A 21,928-nucleotide genomic window follows, 5' to 3' on the forward strand; every position below is an offset into this window, starting at 1 on the left:
GAGAATGAATGGGAAACTGGCCTGTAAGAAAAGTGGCTCATGGGGCATGTGGGGGTGCACGTGTGAGGTCTCCTCCACAGAGGGCCTCACCAAGACCTGTGCTGGGTTCATTCTGCCACTACCCTAGGCCACTCAATTACCTGCTCACCCACCTCTCAAAAGATTTGGCTACTTGTAAGAAGTGAGGACAAGACTGGGGCTCTAGCTCAGTGGTAGAACATTTGATTAGCCTTCAGGTTTAAGTTCCAGTGCAGTCAAAAAGATGGAGGGAGGAAGGAAGGAAGGAAGGAAGGAAGGAAGGGGAGAAGGAAGGAGGAAGGGAGGGAGGAAGGGAGGGAGAGAGGGAGGGAGAGAGAGAAGAAGGGAAGGAGGGAGGGAGAGAGGAAGGGAGGGAGAGAGGGAGGGGATGTACTGGGTTATGTCTTCCAGGGTGGCTATGAAGATTAGGGAGCATGCTTATAGACTAAGAGCAATTTTATTACTGACCCAAAACAGAGACCAACAGAACTAGAAGGTCCTAATACAGGTCCTAATACCTGTTTCTCCCCCATTTGCCTCCTGAGGCTAACTGAGCATGGGAGCAGGGTTGGACTGGATTGTTGCTAGGGCTCTAAGTACCGGATCCCTGAAGCCTCTCTCTGTTCTCCTAATGGCCAGGCTGGGTTCCAGGACAGCAGGCTGAGAGATGGAGCTGTCAGCAAGAGTGACTGGGGAGTGAGCCACTAATGGGTAACAGCACCAATGGGACACAAAACCATCTGGGAGGATAGCCACCAGGGAGGACACATGTCACAGAAACCCTTACGGGAGCATAGTCAATTGGGAGGGACACAATCCCAGGAACACCCATGGAAGTCCAGCTACCTATGGAGAGCACAAGTCCTAGGAACATCTGTGGGGAGCACAGCCACCTGTGGGGAGCACAGATCACAGGAACACCCATGGGGACCATAGTTACCTGTCAGGAGCAGTTATCACAGGGATACACGTAGGAGCACAGATAACCTATGGAAAGTAGAGGTTCCAGGACCATCTGTGGGGAGCACAGGCACCTACAGGGAGCAAGCATAGCCACTATTTTGTGTTTCCTAGGGGAGGACATGTTGACGAGCATCTATCTTTGGCAGAGGCCTAAAGAAGTGGGGGCAGCACTGGGGAGAAGGGGCTAGAGGGAGGAACAAAGAACGATCCCCAGGGAGGTACCACAGCATCTTTTGCACAGGCCTTCTCCGGAGCCTCAGTCTGCTGGCTTCCCCTGTTGTGCCTGGCCTTCCCCAGAGCAAGAAAAATTAATGTGTCCATGAGTCCCCAGCTACTGTCTGGGGCTGCCAGAGATTTCGAAGGCAAAAGCTGAGGAATTCTAAGCATTTATGACTTAGCAGAATTATTCCCTAAGCGCTGGCTTCTGGAGGAGCCTTCTGGATTTCACTGTGGCTGCTCCTCCGCTTCTAGAACCTGCCAAGAACTCCCAGGTCTCAGTCAGCACTGTGTGGGGCAGGGGTCAGAGGGCCTTTGTGTGGCTGGTGGCCCAGAGCACTGGTGTTGGGGCCAGCAGTCGAGGCCTGCTCCGGGAGAAGTGGGGAGGCTGTCACCTCAGGACTCAGGCCCTCTGTGAAGGGGGAGCACAGCTATGGCTCTCATGGACCTGGGTTTCTGGATTCTCTGAGGAAGGGGTGGTGTACCCCTCGAGGAGGGCCTTTCCAGACTGGCTACGGGGGATTGCTCTGGGTAGGTCATCATTGTCTCTTTTAGTGTGTAGCTTGGTGGTGGCTTTGAAGCCCCTATGCCTCCTTCTTTATCCCTGGTGACCTAGAGGAACAGAGGAACTATAACTGAGTTTGCCGCGTCCCTTTCCTGAGGCTGCCAGGGTAGGCAGCACTGTCTCTCTTTTTTGTCTTTGTTTTTCAAGAGAGGATTTCTCTGTGTAGCCCTGGCTGTCCTGGAACTTGCTTTGTAGACCAGGCTGGCCCCAAACTCAAAGAGATCCACCTGCCTCTGCCTCCTGAGTGCTGAGATTAAAAGCACATACCACCACGCCCAGCTATCAGCCCTGTCTCTTAAAGAAGCTCTCTCTCTCGCCCTTGAGCTACCTGCCCAATCCCCATCTTCCCCACTTTCACCCTGGGTAAATATTTATGTATTTACTCTGTGTGTGTGTGTGTGTGTGTATCTGTGTGTGTCTCTGTGTGTGTGTCTCTCTGTGTGTGTCTCTGTGTGTGTGTGTATCTGTGTGTGTGTGTCTGTGTGTGTGTCTGTGTGTGTCTCTGTGTGTGTGTGTATGTGTGTGTGTATGTCTGTGTGTGTATGTCTGTGTGTGTATGTGTATCTGTGTATCTTTGTGTGTGTATCTCTGTGTGCGTCTGTGTATGTCTGTGTCTGTGTGTGTCTGCGTATGTCTGTGCCTGTGTGTGTGTATCTGTGTATGTGTGTATGTGTGCTCCTATGACTATGTATGGAGGCCAGAGGATGAGCCCTACCCTATTGCTCTCTCTTTTATTCCTTGACCCAGGATCTCTCACTGAGCCGGGACTTCACTGCATTTTTGGCTAGGTTGGCAACCAGCAAACCCCCAGTGAACTCCCTTTCTCTTTCCTGCCCCCTATGGTGCTGAGGTTACAAGAGTGCACAGCCCTGCCTGGCTCTTTCTGTAAGAGTTGGGGGTTTAAACTTTGACCTACAAGCTTCAGCAGCAGTATTCTTTTGTGCTGAGCCATCTCCCCAGTTCACCTGCTGGCTTGCTTGAGACAGGGTCTCTCACTGGCCTGGAACTGTTCAACCTACTTGGCTGACTGGATCCGGGCCCATCTGCCTCTGCTTCCCCTGCTCTGGGATAGAAGCGCATATGACCTACTCAACTTTTTTCCTTTTTCAAACATGGGTTCTGGGGATTGATCTCAGGTCTTTGTGCCCATGACAGCATGTAGTTCCTAAGCAGGACAGTAGGGTGTCTTAGTTTCTTTTCTTATTTCTGTGACAGAAATATCGTGATATATGCAACTTAAAGGAGCAACGGGTTACACTGGCTCACTGTGCGAGGTAAAGTCCACTCACCACGGCAGGGAAGTCAGGGCAGCAGGAGCCTGAAGCAGCTGGTCTCATGGTAGGGGTAGCCAGGAAGCAGGGAGCAATGACGCATGCACACCTCCTTTTTATGCAGTCTAGGATCCCCGGCCTAGGGAATGGTGCTTCCCAGAGTGGTAATGGGTCTTCCCACATCAATTAACGCAAGACAAGCTCCACAGAAGGCCTACAGGCCAACCTTCTCTAAACCATCCCTCACTGAGACCTTCCTCTTTCTTCAGCTGATTCTAGACTGTCAGGTTGACAATTAAAACTGACCATCACAACCTCCGTACATATGATAGTGATCAGAGAGCTCAGCAAGAAGAGATGGGAGTCCACAGCCTCCTGGATCTTAACTGAGTGCATGATTATTGCTTGCCACTTCATGGCTCCTGGCTTTAATCCAAACGCCCTGGTCAGCGAAAGCATCTCCCCTCTAGAATCATAACAAATAAGGGAAGATGTGGTATCCTTGGTGGCCAGAGCAAGGAAAGGCTTCTAGGAGCTGGTTTCAGAAACACTGACAAATATTTGCCCAGGGCAGGCACCCATGGGGTGGGCAACAGGCTATTATTGAGGTTTCCAGGAAGTCACGGAACAGCTGGGGAGTCATGTGGGCCCAGGCCGGCTCCCATACTGAGCAAATGTGCGATAGATTAAATATTTATCTATTGTCCTGTCCGCCTCAATAAAACATCACACTCTTTCATGCTCTTGCCTTAATGACGTTTGTGTGCCTTGGAATGCCGCCCTGGGCCAGCCGATCATATCCAAAGATGTGAAAACATAAAAATCGATAAAAAGAAATGAAAAGTCTGTTTCACTGATAAAACATCGTTTATCTTACTCATGGGTACTTCTCAGATTCCTCTAAGTGCCCTTTCAGAGGGCAGCATCAAAGCCAGGACCTGCTTACCTGCAGGCTTCTCCGGGGCAGTGGGGCGAGGCAAGAATATACGGGGGTGGAGGTGGGGATGGGGTGCCAAGGAGAATGTTGCTTCTGGGGCTGGCACTACTGGACTCGCTCCTACCCAGGAGCTCCACGTGGAGATTCCCAGGGCTATTTCAGCATGTCAGAGCTCCTAGAGGTTGGGCTGGCAGGGCAGAGTGCTTGCCTGGCGTGCATGAAGCCCTGGGCCCCACCCCCGGCACTGCAGACTGCCAGCTGTGATGGAGCCCCCCTATAATCCCAGTCAGGGTCATCCCTGGCTACATATCCAGTTCCAGACCAGCCAGAGCTACTACGTCTAACATAAATACTCTGAGAAAAGAACAGATCTTCACCGAGCATGGTGGTGCACACCTTTAATTCCAGCACTCGGGAGGCAGAGGCAGGCGGGAGGCCAGCCTGGTCTACAGAGTTCCAGGACAGCCAGGGCTACATAGAGAAACCCTGTCTTGAAAAACCAACCCCCCCAAAACAGACAAACAAACAAATAATGAAGATCTTCACAAAACTTTGATAGGGACCCTTTTTTAGGTAGATGTTATATAAGGCGATATCATTATGAAAATTATACATGTCAGAATAAATTGGGGAATTTTTTTTTCAAGATGGGGTTTTTCTGTGTAGTCATGACTGTCCTGGAACGCACTCTATAGACCAGGCTGACCTTGAACTAAGAGCCTCTACCTCCCAAGTGCTGGAATTAAAGGCGTGGACCACCACTGCCCAGTTCAAATTATTTTTTAAATTACATTTATTTATTGTATGTGTGTGGGCATGTGTAGCATGTTTGTGGGCATCAGATGATAACCTGGGGACTCAGTTCTTCCCTTTCACCATGTTGGTCTTGTTGATCCAACCTGAATCATGAAGCTTGATGGCTGGTCCCGAAGCCATCTCGCCAGCCTGAAATGAAATTATTTAGCCCATATCTAGGAGTTTAATACACCAACTGTTCATACCTGTCAGTTCTGCATCAATGCATTCAGGCAATAGCAGCTCAAAAATGTGTAGGAAAGGGATTGCGAGATGACTCAGTGGGTAAAGGCACTTGCTGCCGAGTTTGGCAACCTGAGTTTCATCCCCCAGACCCACCTGATGGGAGGAGAGACCTGATTCTCACAAGCAGTCCCCTGACTATCACACAGATGCTGTGGAAGGTTCTTACACACCTCCCTTATAAATAAACAGTAAATAAATAAATGTATTTTTTTAAATGTGCAGAAAAAAAACTGTCTGTATTAAAGCATAGGAAGATCCCAAATAATACAGCACGGACCTCCTCACGCAGCCTGTTGTGTAGCAGGTCTGTAAGTAACAAGAGGACAACACCCAGGAACATTGCATAAGATCATATGTAAACATTACTGTATTTTATATGAAGCACTTGAGCATCTGTGGATTTTGATATCTTGGGCTAGCCTGCACTCCCACCCCCGGTGAATGATAGCAATCCTTGAGCCACATGAGGAGGAAGCAGGCATCCCCTGAGGCGAGGTTAGGGCACTGGTCCTCATGGAACACCAAGTAGTCTCCTTTCCTTTATCTACCCCTCACAGACTCCTCCCTGGCTGTGGGCTCTCAAAGCCTTTTTCTATGGACAGCAGAGAGATCAGGGTGGCCGGGGAAAGCCCTGTCTCTGTAGCCTCTGGGGAGGCGACAGTGGATTGAGGCCACTTAGGGGCTGAAGGTGGGGTGGTGGAAGCCTCACCTCCTTTCCCAGTTCTTCGCTCTGCAGCCATGTTTGGAAGGGAGGAGAGGGGTGTGCCAGTGTCCCCCCCACAGCAGCAGGAAGGCTTGAACTGTTGGTGTTTCCGTTGTTGCTGTGATAAATGTCGTATTCTTCCACCGAGTGACAGGGTGCCCCTTTTTTCTGCAAGCTCTCTGGACTCCGGCCCTTCCACCAGTTCTCGTAACCGAGCTTCCTCCTGCCTTGCGCTGTGTGAATGGGGGGGGGGGTCCCTCACTTCAGCAGCTGAGATGCGGGTGGGACTTCAGAATGGCACATTTCCACAAACCTCTTTGGACCCCCAAATCTAAATGTGACCACTTCCATAGTAATTAATACGATTGTCCTTTTGTGTCCTGGGAACTGGCTCCACAGCCACTTCCAGATACACAAATTGGTCAATGCTCAAATATCTTCTGAGGAAGACTGTTAGCCCGAGCAGGCACAAACCTGTGGATGCTCGGGAGCACTTGATCTTCTTTCAGAGGACCCGTGTTTGCTTCCCAATATCCACACAGAAGCTCAGAACCATATGGAACCTCAGTTCTAAGGGATCTGATGCCTTCTGACCTCTGTAGGGTCTGTGTGCATGTGGAACATACACACTGCAGACAAAACACTCACACATATACAAAAATAAAAACAAATCTAAAAATATTTTTCTTACATTTTTCTATAGCTCGTGAGTGTGCCAATCAATCACGTGGCACTGTACCTCAGGGTGATTCCTCCTGCTCTCAATGTTTGCACGACTGTCCTGTTACTGTCCAGTAGATCCAAGTGAATCTGATAGGAGAGATTGTGTGCACTGTTGGGATTTGAGGAGGGGTGAGAATATATTCCTCTTGCAAGAGCAGGATGGGGCATCCAGCTTAGATTCCTGAGGTGAGGCTGCCATCAAAGGCAGCAAGTCTCAAATAGCTTGCTCCTTAGGCAGCATGAAACCATCTGACCTATGGACTCCATCTAGTCTCATTTTCCAGTGGAAAAATAAATGAGTGCTAATTGGGGGGGGGCAGGGAGGGAATGATGTATACAGTGCTCTCACACTGGAGAAGGGTGAGTCATATGGGAACCACAATGTATACATGTTGGAGAGTCTGGTTATTGGAAAATTACAGTCCTGGAATTCTGTTGATGTAAATAAGTTTCAATATCCTCTGTAGGGTTAACCAAGCAACCCACAACAAAATGAGCTGATAATGACAATGCTGATTCATAATTAAAAAGTCCCCATGGCAGCAGCTGGGAACTGCCAGCAACTCAAGGCTGCTCTGGTGAGCGGCCGATGAAGAAGTGTTCGCTGAGACTTGGGGTATGTCCAGTCCATCTTCACAAGGGAGATGTGTCTTTTCTTGTAGCCTGGCAGGCAACTGGACTGCACAATATTGCAGGGGATGCAGTAACCTTTAAAAGGCTTTCTTAGTCAATTGCCAATTAGTTGACCTAATTGCGTACAAAAATGAAACCTTAATCAAATTATATACAAGTGGGGTGTGTGTGCATGTGCACGTCTGTGCACGTGTGTGAGACTCTGCAGTAGAGGATGTTTAACATGTATAAGACTTTGGGTCCTAACTGCAGATCATCAGCCACAAGAAAAAAAATTACACACGATTTTCCATCATGTTCCAAAGGAAGACTTGAAAAACTCAGTTCCTGGAGCATGAGATGCCTATGATGAGATGCTGGCGGTCCTGCGCTGAGGATGCTGCTTCCGCCTTGGGCTGGGTTCCATCCTACCTTGTGCAGACTAGAGCTATGCTTTTGCATGAATGATGCACGCAGATTCCAATTTTTGTGAGATACAGTTTAGAAGATTTAAACATTGTTCATTTAATGTCTCATGGAGGACAATCTCCAAGATTTAACACAATAAAAAACAACACATAGGAAAGTATATATAACAGGATATCTATATTGGAAAAAAGCACAGCAAAGATTTTTGTATGTACATTCAGCTTTATTTGCACAGAGTATTTCTGGAATCATGCAGAAGAAATGAATCAAAAGAGTCATCTCCTTGGAGGATGGAGGCTGATGGGGAAGAGGCGAGATGGATACTTAGGTTTGCCTTTTTTTTTTTTTTATCAGATATCATTCCTGCTTTTTGAATTCTGTGTTACTTATGTATCAACTATTAAGAATGATGATTAACTGAGGTGGGAAGACTCACCCTAACTGTGGTGGTGCAACTCCATAGGTTGGGGATCCCAGACTAAGTAGAAAACCAGCAGACCGAGCGCCAGCATTCATCTCTCTGTTTCCTGCCTGCATCCGCCCTCACACCTGCTGCACACCGTTCCACCCTCCCCTCCTGGTACCCTCAAACTGTGAGCTGGGAGGATTCTCCTCTCAGTTTTTTCTTCTCTCATTTTCCTAGGAGAGGAAGGCTGTTTGGTTACTAATAGTAAAGATGCCTCTTTCTCCTTCATGTCTGAAGTACATGATCTAGAATCCAGAGGAAAACACCCATCTCCAGAGATGACAGGGTTGGAAAACCAGACCCAAGCCTGGGGACTTTGGACTGAGTCAAAGACCTTAGTCCCAATGCCCAGTTGTTGGGTACACTGACATGCTATTAAGAAACCTTCTGAGTTTTGGTGTGATTTCCTACTGTAGATAATACGAGGCCCTAAAGGAGTGCTCTCAGGAGGGTACTGTGTACTAACGGCTTGAACATCAGGGACAGCAGCAAGGCACAGTCCCACGAGCCAAGTGTGCTCAGTGGATGCAGGCCTCTTACTTCATTCTGCCTCAGTGGCCAAGCAGCTGCTATTCTCAATTTCCTACCAGGAACTTAAAGAGCGTGAGACCAACATTAATCCTAATGAAAATATGGCATTTCATAAGTTATGCAAAAAAGAATTCTGTTCGTACACACAGATCAACGTAAGACAGTAAAATTCCCTTCACATCTTAGATGTTCACAGCACAGAGTAACAATTCTCACAATGAGAGAAGCAGGGAGGAGCACAGTGGGTCTAAATGATGCACAGTGGGTCTACAGGTCCTGGGTTCTGAGCTGCCCTGGATGGTCAGTACAAAAGGGAACAAGAGCACTTGGAATGTTGTGGAAAGCCATCTTGGCGAACCCTCAAACCAGGAAAGGCTTTACTAGATGTTTCAGTTCGAATGTGGAAAATGTCCCCCACAGGCTCATTTTGATCACGTCGTTCTCGGTTGGTGGCACTGTTTTGAAAACTGTGAAACCTTTAGGAGGCAGAGGTTGCTGGAGCAGGGTCTTTGGGTTTCATAGCTCAGCCCCACTGCCTGTCTGCTCTCGCCTGGTTCTCACACGATGTGAGGGGAGGAAGCCTGGCTGCATGCTCTTCCTACCACGGTGTCTCCGGCTGTCATGCTCTGTCTTCCGCGATAGGCCGTGCGCCTTTAGACCAAGAGCCAAACAAGCCCTTCTTCCCGTAAATGCTTCTATCAGGCTATTTTGTCGCAGTGAGAAATGTAGCTAAGGAGTGACAAGGTGGTCACCACTGCTGGAGGAGGCACCCCAAGCTGGCATTGCCCTGGCATATTTCTGAGAGTTTTCTGAGGACATAGCATAGGTCACTGTCCCAAGGCCGTCTCAATTGAACAGCACAAGGGCCAGGGACTGTAACTGCAGCTGTCTCTGAGCGTATCCCCCACACAAAGCACACTAATATCCAGCTTCCCACCCCCACTTCTTATCCCTTAGATCTGACCCCCCCATCTACCCATCAGCCCCTTTGTTTTTTCTACTGGACCTGGATGCAGACTGGCACAGCAGAACTTTCCTTCCAAGTCAGGTTTGTCTGAGGAGATACAAACCAGCCCTTGAGTCACCCAAGTGAGGAGACTAGATGCTGAGCTTTGGTTTAAAAAACTGACATTTTCCTCGCCTGGAATTAGCCAGTAATTGCATGTGGGCAGACTTAGCCAGAATGGTCCAAATGACCAATTAGAAGGCAAAAAGGAGGTCTCTTTCTTTTAAAGTTCAAGGGTCCCCATTGATGAGCCCTACTTCTCAGGCGATGCTCCAATAGGTCTGTGCCCAGCTCTCTGCCATGCGTGAGTATACCCTACATTTGCCTAACGATAATGAATTGAGTACTTATTTTGCAGGAAAATATAGGGCACATCCATTACATGCAATCAAGCAAAAAGGCTGCGAAATGGGCACTCTATTAATTCCAAACAGAACCCTTCCCAAATGTCATCCTGCAACCGGAGCGTGGGCTTATTACCAATCTGAAGGAATTAAGGGTAATTTTCATTTGTACAAAGGATTTGAGGGACGCGGCTCCTGCCACACACACACGGTATTAATTGTGTTAAATTCAATTTGGCAATTTTAGTGCGAATCACCCAGCCCTGACCTGGCCTGCCCTAGGGTGCAACCATAGTGTCTTGTCTGCGAGAGGAAGCGGGTATATATATACCAGTAAGGCAAGCACGTACACACTTCAGGATACACACAGAATGGAATACAGTTGACCAGTTATTGACCAGTTATTAACCAGTAAGTTGCCCCAAGAGGAAAAATACATGATAATGAGTAGTGAACTTCTGAGCCTCAGTTTTCCTCATCTATAAAAGGGGAGAATGATATCTCCTTTAATGGCAGCATGAGGCTAATGAACTTGAGCACAGCAGAAACCTCCCTTAATGTGGGGACTAACTCTGACCTTTATTTCTGTGCTCTGGGGGGCAGTCTCTAGGCTGTGCTGATGCCCACAGCACGTGTAGGGACATCTAGGGCCTGAATTTGAATGGGGGACAATTTCTCAAGTCACCACTAGGTAAGTCCACAGGGCCTACAGACATTTTAGCCCACTGGGCTAGTGGCCATTTCCTTACTGATTTTAATGTCCACTATCTCTGGGTGGTCGCTGGGCTTGTGGGAGAGCATAGAGCAAGAGACAGGAGGAAGCAGGGCAACGCAGTTGGGAAGCTGGTCCAGATGGCCTGCAGTGAAAGGGGCCAGGCAGCGGTAGGAAGCCTAGCTCCTCACTCCACGTTCCGGTACTTGGTGAAGAGGTTGTAGAGCACTCGTAGCGTGGACTTCAGGTCACAGTTGACAATGTCTGTGGAGAGACAGAACTCATCAGTGGCCTCTGTGGGCCACTTCGGGAAAGTAGGCAAATAAGGCCCTTTATCATCCATCATGCACCTGCCCAGTGTGGTCCTCTGATGGGACTCACGGCCATCAGGGGCAGGCGCATGTGGACAGACGAGTAGGTGTGTAGCAAGGACTCAGAGCAAGCAAGCGCGAAGGGAAGAAGGGGCCAGTGTCTAGGGTTTCAACCCCATAGAAATAAGGCTGTCACCCAGGAGTGTGACTTCACTATGGACACAGCAGCTCCAGGTGAGAAGGGTGTTGGCGTTGGCTATGTCTGGCCTCATCTGTCCCTAAGGCTCTTCTCTCTGCCTCCACCTTCACCACAGTGCTGTGCTTGTGAAGAAGGGGACACTTGAGCAGGCTGTGGTGTCACACTCCTTTAATCCTAGCACTTGGGAGGCAGAGGAGGAGGAGGAAGGTGGTGGAGGAGGAGAAGGCAAAGACAACAATCACACTTGAGCTATCCAGAGTAAGATGGAGGGGCCTTCAAGAAGGGAGGCACCAAATAGGGCACAGGCCTGCACAGGGCAGAGGGAGGCTGGGTGCTAACTTCTTCCTTCCTTCCACCCACTAATCCGCCTACTTCCCAGCCATCCACTTCTCAGGGTGCCCCCCCCTACTCTGCACTCCCCTCCACCTCCCGCCCCTCTGTGTTTACTCAGCGGGCCATCCTACGAAACACCAGAGCAAACAAGGGGAGACTTTCAAAAAGGAATCCTGCTACCTAAGAATACACACAAAAAAATGGACCGGCGAACCCCTCCAAACAATACAAGGGTGGCAGGGGCTGCTGATGAGGAAGTCAGGACAGCAGGTGCCCTTAGAGAGAGGGAAGCTGGGCAGGGAGAGGTCTGAGCTATGGTAAGGAGGGCGCAGGGCATGTGGAGAATTCCCTTCCTCCTCTCTTGACCTAGGTTGGAGAGTCATCTCTGCTCCTGTGTCATTTTAAAAAATAATGATATTTAAAGGTATAAGTGTGTGGGTCACACGAGGCAAGCATGACCCAAATCAATAGCTCGCGTGGGCTCCAAGATGAGAGAGATGGCACAGAGCCACTGGGGAGGAGGCTGTGTGCTGGTCCAAAGGACGCAAATTCCATCAAGACAGGAAGAGTGGAAAGTCCGAGCCCCTGGTGGGCTGGGTGGGGGTTCCCTTGGCCCCGAGGCTCTTATGGCTGTGGCTTCAGCTCCAACAGTCATGCGTACTGAAGCCCAGACTCAAGCACTCAATGGCTGCAAGCTGAGGGTCCCAAGCTGTAGACTGTCTTAGAGTTCCCTCATGTCTGATTCTGGTGGCCTGGTTGCAACCCAACCCTGCTCTACTCCAGCTGTGTCCAGATGCACACCCAAATCCCTTGCTGATAGAGAACGGGCTCCTGGGACATCTGCAGAGACACGGAACCCAACGTTTCCATTTTTGCCCCCATTTTAGTCTCCATTAGAAACTCTGGCTGGTGGCAGAGCCTTGTCGAGCTATCTTGTCTGTGCCTCCCCAAGTCCCATTGGAATCACCTCCGCCAAGTGCAGCTTTATGGACTTTGGGCTGATTCTTTCCACTCATGCAGGGCTATGAACAGGTAGGGGAAGGGCTCACAGTATGGTGAACAGGCAGAAGCAGGAAGTTGTGGGTGCACATTGGGATAGCTCTGGTAAGGCAGGTATACACGGATTCTGGGGAGTCGTCTTTTCTCACCCCACTCCTCTCTGGAATGTTTGTATGTGTACCTAAATGCTTGAACATATACTGCATGTATGCAGGAACCATGGAAGCCAGAAGAAGGCATCAGACGCTCTGGAGCTGAGTTATACAGGCTTGTGCTGCCTGATGTGGGTGCTGGGAACAAAACCCGGGTCCTCTAGAAAGGGCTGGAAGTGCTCTTAACCACTCTAAACTGCCTGTGCCTGTTAAAGTCAGGTGGGCTCTGACGTTGACAGGGAAAGCCAATGCTCAGCACAGGAGGATTTATTTTAACCTAATGTCCACGAGGGGTTGATGCTCAACTCCACTGCCCCATGAGATCCTCGTGGCCAACTTCTCTGACCATTTTCTTACTGGTAAAACCAGGCAACAACTTTATGAAGAATGCCTAGCACACACTAAAGCACACACGGTTTCCTTCCAGTTTCCCCACTCTGCTCACTAACAGCGCTATTACTGCAGACAGCTGCGTCTTTGCACATTGTAGAGCAGCAGGGGTTGCTATTCCTAGAGAAGGCCCGCTTCTTTAATCTCCCTGAGTTGATCCCTGTCACCACTATCAGGTATATGTAAGGATGAAGGGGCGACTGCTTAGCATACGCTCTCACCAAAAGAGCCGATGACTGGCCATTCAAGCGGATCCAGGCAGATTAGCAGGCTACCCAGAGACTGAGCTATCTCAGCAGATGGAAGGCTGTGGGTGCCTGCGAATCTACAGAGACCTGGTGCTATGTGAGCAGAGTCCGCCAGAGCCCTGGTTGAATGACTTGTGAGAAGAGCAGCTCACACGCAGTGTGCCTGCGTGGGCTGTCCAGGACCACTCTCGGGGAACAAAAGCCAGAATTGTGGGCCTCTGAGTCAGAACCCGTCAGCACTGGTTGTCTAGTAGGCTGAGGCTGAGGAGAACCAAGCCAGAGTCAACAGGAGAGAGAAAACAGCCCTGGGCCTAGGAAGGCTTCCTCAGCTCCTCTTCTCCCAGGGACCAGGGACACCACCTATTCAAGAACTACCCATGTTGAAACCATTACAGTACAATATTATTATTATTATTATTATTATTATTATTATTACACCATCTATTTGTGTGTGTGGGATTGGAAATTAGAAGACAACTTTAGGGAACAGGTTCTGTCCTTCTACCATGTGGGCTCTAGGGAAACTTTGTCGTCCCAGCATGGGAGGTTACAAGTAGTGGGATTTCTGCATTGCACAGAAGCAGTGATGGACAACATCACCAACAATGTCTCTCCTGGCCTGTGGCGGTGCATACCCGTGAGAGGAACTGTAGGGCCGCTGGGTGTGCTTCCTTCCTATTCCTACTGTAACAAATAATCTCAGATCTGGTGGCCTATGACACAAATTTGTCACCTCCCAGTACCTGCCAGTTCTGGGGGTTAAAAGTCCCCTATCGGTCTCTCTGGGATGTAACCAAGGTACTGACTTAGCTTCTATGACTCAGTGCAGAACCCTTGCCGCTGGCTTTGCTCCGCCATGGAGTCTGCCCACATGCCCTGGCTTCTAGACCCTTTCCACCTTCTAGGCGGCAATGGCCAGGCAAGCTTTTCTCATGCCGACCACACTGACATTCTCACAGCTTGTCAGGATGACTGTGATGATGTGGGGCTCCTGGAATGATCTGGAAGGTCTGCCACGTTCCTTTTTCCCAGGTAATGTGTATAGATTAAAATGCAGGATGGGACTCTCAGCATGTGTGATATTTTGCTTGCCATGCAAGGTGTTAGAGATACCCAAAAACATCAGACAAAGACAGTTTCCAACATGGTTGTGACCATTCACCCTTGTGGTTTCTATGGCTCTATACCTTTGTGATGACCAGAATTTGAGGAAGCTGTCACTGTCAGCTCTGCACACTGTAATCTAGGGCTATGGGGAAGGGGCTGGGGAAGCGTTCACATTTTTGGGCACAGACTAAGCCCACCCATGTTGAGGTGACCAGGGAATTGCTCTGCCATCAGCTGATGTTCACCACAGCCCGTCCCAGCTGGCAGACCCCCCATCGCCCGTGGTTTGCAAATGCCACCCATCTGCTGGCTGTCCACAGTTTGATTCTGACTGCACTGCACTTCTCCTGAGTCCCAGCCGGGGTGCAACGCTGGGATCTTGAGCATATTCGTGATGAGCCCACCTGAATGGTGGGAACAGCAAGACGTGCTTCTGAGGATGTGTACACCCCAATAACAAACCTTAAACCAATATTCCCTTTTCTTGTTTCTCCTCCTTGTTTTTCCTCCTCTCCTCTCCCCTCCTCTCCTCATCTCTTCCCTCCTTCCCTCTCCCGGATATCAAACCGAGGTCCTACACCAGTGTTCTACCACTGAGCTATATCCCCAGCCTTCATTTTACATGTTAGTTTGAGACAGGGTCTCACTAAATTGCCCAGGGTGGCCTTGAACTAGCTAGGTAGCCCAGACTGGCCTGGAATCACTCTCTAAATCCCAGACAGGCCTTTAGCCCGCAGCCCTCCTACCCCAGCTTCTTGTGTAACGGGGTTCCTCACCCAGTATTTCAGCCCCTCCATTGGTTATGGATGCGATGCTCACCCTCAGTTTGACTTGTCACCGAGAGGCTCTGAAGCCCAGGTGACAGAAGTTGAGATGTAACATGGGGATTACAGAGCTCTGAGGAGCCCTGGCCTCAGAATCTTTGCCGCGAGAGAGAGATGCCTCCACCACGGTGTTCTGCTCTGGAGACATCCTCAAAACAATTACAATGTCTGCAGTGCCACATCGCCCAGGTGGAAGCACGGAAGCCAGAGGGAATGATGGGATCTGCGGCTCACAGAGTCCAGCTTCACAGAGCACCACTCCAGCCCCCCTTTATGCACTGGAAATTTTCTGCATGGGCACAATGCCCAGGGCAACAACAAATAAGATACATGTGTTTTTCCACTGCCATTGCTCGGGAAGTTTCAGATTAAGTGGGTCAATAATCACATTCTAAACTTCTCTATACACCGAAACAGTCCTATAGACCGACACTGGGAAATTCTCCCCATCTAAAGGGAAACAAAGGCCCAAACACGAACATATGAGAACAAGTCTCTCCAGTCCGTAGGCTGGAAGTTTCCATGAAGCAGTTCGAGGAGCCAACCACAGCAAATGAAGCTGGGGCTGGAGAGATGGCTCAGCCATTAAAGGCTAGGCTCACAACCCAAAATACAACCCAAAATACAAGAAAGTGAAGCTGGTGCTCTCCAAGTCAGCTGCTGGGGCTGCTGCAGGATGCTCAAGCTCATCCATAAGGGCATCAGGCTAGAGAACCTTGTCCTGTCAGGAGAGTGCTCCCAGGGCATCTTCACCCAGAGGTCCTCCCCTAGAGGAGACTATGGAATGAGACAAAGGGGGAATGAAAGGAAGCAAAACACTGAGCTTTGTCCACTGGAGCTGATGGCATCCAGGCCAGCGGGAGCCACAAACTTAAGTCCCTGTCCCTGGCTGGGCCTGTAGCTTCTTCCTTCATCCTGATGTCAATCATGGTTCTTGCCAGTCTTTCTGTTCTGTTCTGACTGTCCTTGGGTCCATCGCACTGCTCCCTACTGTACCCAGGCAGAAAAGGGCCCCTCCTTCAACCACACAGCCTCCTGCTGTGTTCTGCCCCGACCACTACCGGGACTCTCACGCTACATGTGCAGCCAGCCAGTGATGCTTTCCTTCCTCTGGTTGGTGGCAGCAGCCTTGAAGGCAGGGGTGATCTTGCCTTTACTGTGTACAATGATGCGCAGGGTTCCAGGCTGGCTAGACAAGAGCCAGCATTGTGGGTGCAGGGGCTGGGAGGCAGACCTTGGCTTGAAGGCAACAAAGCAACACAGGGTAGAAGCCACAACCTCTGCTCGTCCCCACGTCTTTCAGGGAGCAGGAAGGTGCAAGCACACGACTCTGCTGCCGACCTCCTCAACTTGACAGGCATCATCTGCAGCCAGCATCACGCTGTCAGCACTGATCACAAGGACACTGCAGCAAGTGATGCAAGGATAACGACCAGCAATGACACGCCTCCCACTCTCCAACATGCACACACGTAGCCAAGCATAAGCAGTCCATGTGTACCCAAGCACTCTCTTCTGCTCGGCCCTTGTCTCACACAGCCAACCCTCTGTATCCATGGGCTCCACGCGTGTGCATTCAGACGACGGCGTGAAGAAAATATTTCTCGGAAGTTTTCAGGGCTGCAGAGATGGCCCAGTGGTTATGCGTGTATGCTGCACAACTATGAGGATCGGGGTTCGTACCCCCAGCAATCTGAGAGTGGCCTTGCACACTGTAGGAGGATTGCTGTAGCTTACTGGCTGCCAGCCTAGCTGGGAAAAATAAAACAAACAAACTCAACAGTTCCTGGCTCAGGGAGAAACCCTGTCTCAAAGGAATAAAGCGGAAAGTGATAGCGGAAGACCCTCGACGCCTTTCTCTAACCTTTGTATGTATATCGGTGTACACACACACACACACACAGACACACACACACACACACACACACTGTATGTGTACTGAACAGGTCAAAAATTTCCCTTGCCATTATTTCCTGAACAAAGTCACATACAACTCTTTCTGTAACACTTACAAAAATCACCTTACATAAGGGGCTTGAGTGTCCCTGGAGGGCTTTAGAACCAACTGTCCATATATACCGGGAGATTGCTATAGTTGTCACCCAGACCCCATAAATGAAGGTCCCGCCCCACTGTCCCAGACCCAAGGAAGGGCAAAGAAAGAAAGTACCTTCTGGCCGGGGTTTAGGCTTCTCCAGCCCTCCATCTTGCATGAGCTCAAAGGCAAAGGAGACATTCAGGACCTGGCAAGACAGACACGGTGGATATGTCATTGCATACATCCTGCACCCTGGGACCCCAGCACCCTAGGACCAGTTCCTGGGAAGCTTAGGAGCTGAGCACTGTAGCTGTGGGCCTGAGGCTAGAGAAGGGGACTGGTCATACTGAGAGTGGCCATGCTGACCTTAGCCACTACCAAAAGGCTCTTTCTGCCCCACCCCATTCTTGGATCAACTGACGAGGCCTTTAAACTCAAGGATAACAGTGCTTACATTTGCTAGGGTCAGAAGGTAAGGCGTGCTCAAGGGGACCTCTGCCTTGGGATAAATGCTGCTCCTGAGGGGCTGCAGAACCAGGATAGGCCGAAACCAAACCAAACTTACGAAAGGCCTAGAGGTGAAGCTCAGCTGATTTTTTAGCAGCATGCACGCTTGCACTACTGTATTGCTGTATGTTTGAGACCAGTTTTCACTATAACGCAAGTTCCAGGCCAGTCTGGGCTACAGTACAACCTTTGTCTCAAATGCTCTGCTTTCTTTTATCAAAATAGAAAAGAATCAGAAGTTGGAAAGATGGCTCAACAGTTAAGAGGCCTGAGTTTTGTTCTTAGCACCCATGTGGCTCACAAATGCCAGCTCCAGGGGATACAACACCCTTTTCTGGGCTCCATGGCACCTAAACACACATGTGTACATGGACACTTATACATACATACACATTATATGTATATGGGCCTCAGGGCTGACTGGCCCTGGAGCTACCTTCCATGCTTCCTCTGACGTAACAAGGGCAGCTATGTGTCTGCAGGAGCACAAGGCTAGGGAAGCAGGGACACACAAAAGGCAAAGAACAGTGCTCGGCATGCCTGGGGGCTGCAGGTGGTTGGTTCATGCCAAGCCCAAGTATTACTAGAGGCTCCATCTCCAACCAGCAAAGGTCTGGTCAGAAGACAACTTCCATCTCTTCCTAGACAGACCCAGTATAGATGAGCAAGATGTAAGTTATGGGTTTCCCCAAGGCCCATCCCCTTACCTTCTGTTCAAAGCTGTCTGGGGTCAGGAAGAAGCTATGCAGGGGTACAAAGTAGCCCTCCAGGAGCCCCATGAGTAGCACCAGGTAGACCCCATCTGCAAACTGCAGGGAGAGCCAGGTGTCAGAACAAGCCTCCTTCACCACCCGGCATCAATCCACCCAAAGCCACATCAGTAGGCAGATGGCTGGCGAGGCCAGTGGCTGGAGCGGGGAGCTCCACCGGGGAGGCAATGTGGCAGCTGCCTTGTGTATTACCTGCCTTACTCCTCAGCTAATCCCGTGGAATAGACATCCAAGTGCTGGACCTCCACTTTATAGGTGAGAAAAGTGGGGTGCAGAGGAAGACCGCCCTGCCTGTTGGAAGGGACACCATTGTATGGAGGAGGTATCAGGAGGATTGACAGATGATGGACAAGAACCACGACATGAAGGTCCTCGGTACTTTTGCTTTTAGAACAGAAAACATGGTGGCCTCAACTGGGCCTGGTCTCTTGCTTGCTTGTCCCTTCCTTGGGATTTAAGAGGCAGGCCAGTGCAGCTGTTAAAAACACAGGTTCTGACTCTAGCCCTGCTTGCTACTTGTGGGATCTGAAACTGTCTTTGCACCTCATTTTCCTCACCTGTAAAGTAGGGGTGCAGCAGTGTGGTGTCTGTTCCCCAGAGCTAGCATGGGGACCCGCTTGGTACATAAGTAGCACTTACTAAGTATTATTGCTTCTGCTGTCTAAAAAATGACAAAGCAATTGGGATCCATGCTGGCCAAAGAGAACCGTATTAAGGACCATGGAAAGGAGCTTGAGACCTGGTCCCTTCCAGGGAAGTAGAGCTACTAGGGTTAGGAAACTGAGCCAAAGAACCAAACTCTAGGGCTAAGTACAGAGTGCTTTGTTCTACGGAGGCGAGCTACGTATCCTGGGTGATCAGAGCAATGGCGGTCTGAGGGTAAGTGCATATGTGAAGGACTCAGGGTTAAGGTGAGCGGATATGTCGCAGTCAGATGCTTATCTGCTGTCCTAGCACCTGCAGAAAATGCTGAGCCACCACACGTCTGTAGACCACAGATGGCAGGGGCTTGCAAGCTACACTTCCCGCAGTCGCCCTATTGGAGGATGAAATGAAGTTGGCTTCTACTGTCTGGGTCTGGAGCATCTTCATTAGGTTTCCTAGAATGATGCAGGGGACACAAAGGACCCAGAAGGAAGCGTATTAGCTCCTCCGTACTCTCCTGGGTCACCTCAGGCAGGGGAGGCCTGTGAATGTCATCCCGTGAAACCTGTGTAGGTCCTGGAAAGCAGAGCTCTCTACAGCGAGGAAAGCCAGGAAGTCTGGGTCTGGCTGTGGCTGGGGCAGGTGAAGGCGGAATGCAACCAATCTGCGAGTCAGGAGGGTTAGGATGATCTGCTCAGAGGGAGACAGCCCTGTCTGCTGGGCTGGTTCTACTGGGTGGGACCTGTGGACAGAAGCCAGAGCGCCAAGTAGCATCCTCTGGCACAGCAGACCTGGCCCTGAGTCAAGAAACCCCAGAGAGCATTCTAGCTGCTTTTCTAGAATGTTCCAGATTGTCTCAGACACACAAGAAGAGAGTTCGTTGAAGGCCAGAGTGGGCTCTATAGACAACAGGAGTGCTCACGCTCACTGAATGCCAGTCAGCAGCAGTTCACTCAAAATGAGTGGCGAGGGGAACTGGGGTACACAAATTACAGATTAGTTATTAAGTACTAAGGTAGACAATGTCAGAGCAGGTTCTATCCAGCAGATACTACCTTGGTGGCCTCTTTTACCACCACAGTGGGGCTAACAAGACAGATGCCAGAGAGTGTCTCCTCGGGAGTTCTGGGTGGACAATAAGCAGCCTAAATGGAGGAGGGGCTCGGGGTGCCTCGGCACTAGCCAAGGAGCACTAGCAGTTGATGACTGCTGGTGGCAGAGGAGCCAGTGTTCTTCAGAGCTGTGGCTCTTGGGTAGTCGCCCCTGGTCCAGCGGCTAGCCCTGCACCCAGGTGCATATGGGCAGCTCTAGCTGGACTCAGTAGGTTATTAATAAAAAAGAGGACATAAAGTTAGGAGGGGGTGGGGCTGTCTGGGAGGAGCTGGGAAGGGGGGTAGGTGTGGATATGATCAAAATACACACAAATGAAATTATCAAAGAATAAAAGAATGATAAAATCCCATTGATGTCCTTCTAAGAAAGGATGAGTGTTAAGGGCTGTGTTAAAAAGAGGCTGTCAGGATGGGACAATTAAACACAGGGGAGAGGAAAGCAGGGTGGCTGTCCTTTAACCACGTGACAGGCCCATCTTAGTTGCTCCAATCCAGCCAACATCACTTCATAATCCCACTCTAAACAGACGAATATAGGGTACCGACGCTACAACTGCCTGCATCCAATCAACCAGTGGACAGTGGTGATTGGGACCGTGCACTTTCTCTGAAGCGACATGAGGGGGCTATTCAGAGGTGGGGAGGGAGTGAGCTTGGTCATGTGTTGTGTTTACAGAATAGACAGGACTCTTTCCTGCAACTTTTCTAAAAAAGTTGGGGGAAGAACATCCCATCTGGTCCACCTCTCTAAGCAGCTCATATCTTACATTCTATCCTCCGCCTGGAAAGCTCTGGATCCCAGGAACGGTCACTCACCTGCGTCTCCAGTTCTGTGACCTCCAAGTTTAGTTTATTCAGATGCTTGTTCACGAACGTGATGAGGGTCTACAAGAGAATCGAGATGGAGACCTTCACGTGTGACAGGGCCCTGGGGCCAGGGGAAGAGGCTCTTAATTAGGCAGCCCACATGGCTGAAAGGCACAGGAGCCCTAAGAGACAGATGACAAGTGGAGTATCTGATCTGGAGTCAGGGTGGGCAGAAGAGGAATTAAGGAGGACAAGAGACAAAATGGGTTCCTCTTGTCAATCCCTGCTTTGGTACCCAGGAAGATGAAGAATTCCGTGTGAGGAGCAGAGAAAGCTGGAGTCGGTGTGGGTGGAAAGACAGGGTAAGCATCCTGCTGGGAGCAGAAGGGCACTAGGTGACTAACCGGTGACCAAGAGAGGGGAAAGATGTCCAGGACACCCCAAATGCAAGCTGGGGTTTCTTCATGCACTGTGGAGTTCTAGCCCCTGCTGCCCCCAGATGCCATAGGCCTACCTTCTTTACCACGTTGAGCTTGTCTGGCGCATGGTCAAACAGGGTGTCAAAGGCATCCCGCTCTGAAACAGGGGAACACACACCATGCAGTGCCGATCAGGGCTGCTGGAAGCCATGTGCTTGGCTATCTATGGAATCTCTGGCTGATTCTTGTGAGTAAGTATTCTTCATACCACTAAGCTGTCCCTCCCCACCTGGCCAGTGTGTCCCCAAGTTGGGGCAGACACAAAAGATGACAGAACCAGCTAGTTCTAGTGAGGCCACCAGAGCCAGATAAGCACACAACACTCACCATGTCTTCCAGAAAGGGCCCTGGAAGAAAAGAAAAATTAAGTTATATAGTAGGTTTGAGTTTGGGGCTAGCCCGGGCTACATGAGACCCTGTCTCAAAAATAAACAAACAAACAACACAAAGAGAGATGACGTGGCTGGCCT

General features: G+C 50.1%; 1 protein-coding gene across 1 annotated transcript in view; it reads right to left on the minus strand.

Moving 5' to 3' along the window:
* Window positions 1-7,680: 7,680 nt before the first annotated feature.
* Window positions 7,681-21,928, minus strand: part of Parva (parvin alpha) — a 145,926-nt gene continuing 131,678 nt past the window's right edge. Inside the window, exons 8-13 of the mRNA XM_050125903.1 lie at window positions 21,786-21,805; window positions 21,494-21,555; window positions 20,989-21,057; window positions 18,353-18,454; window positions 17,271-17,343; window positions 7,681-10,801 (exon numbers count right to left, since the gene is read on the minus strand). Of these exons, the coding sequence (XP_049981860.1) occupies window positions 10,725-10,801; window positions 17,271-17,343; window positions 18,353-18,454; window positions 20,989-21,057; window positions 21,494-21,555; window positions 21,786-21,805 (403 nt within the window). The 3' untranslated portion in view covers window positions 7,681-10,724. The remainder of the gene's footprint in view (window positions 10,802-17,270; window positions 17,344-18,352; window positions 18,455-20,988; window positions 21,058-21,493; window positions 21,556-21,785; window positions 21,806-21,928) is intronic.

This window comes from Alexandromys fortis, unplaced genomic scaffold, assembly GCF_014885135.2.
Source record: "Alexandromys fortis isolate MF-2015 unplaced genomic scaffold, M_Fortis_MF-2015_v1.1 scaffold_250, whole genome shotgun sequence".
Classification (NCBI taxonomy): Eukaryota; Metazoa; Chordata; class Mammalia; order Rodentia; family Cricetidae; genus Alexandromys; species Alexandromys fortis.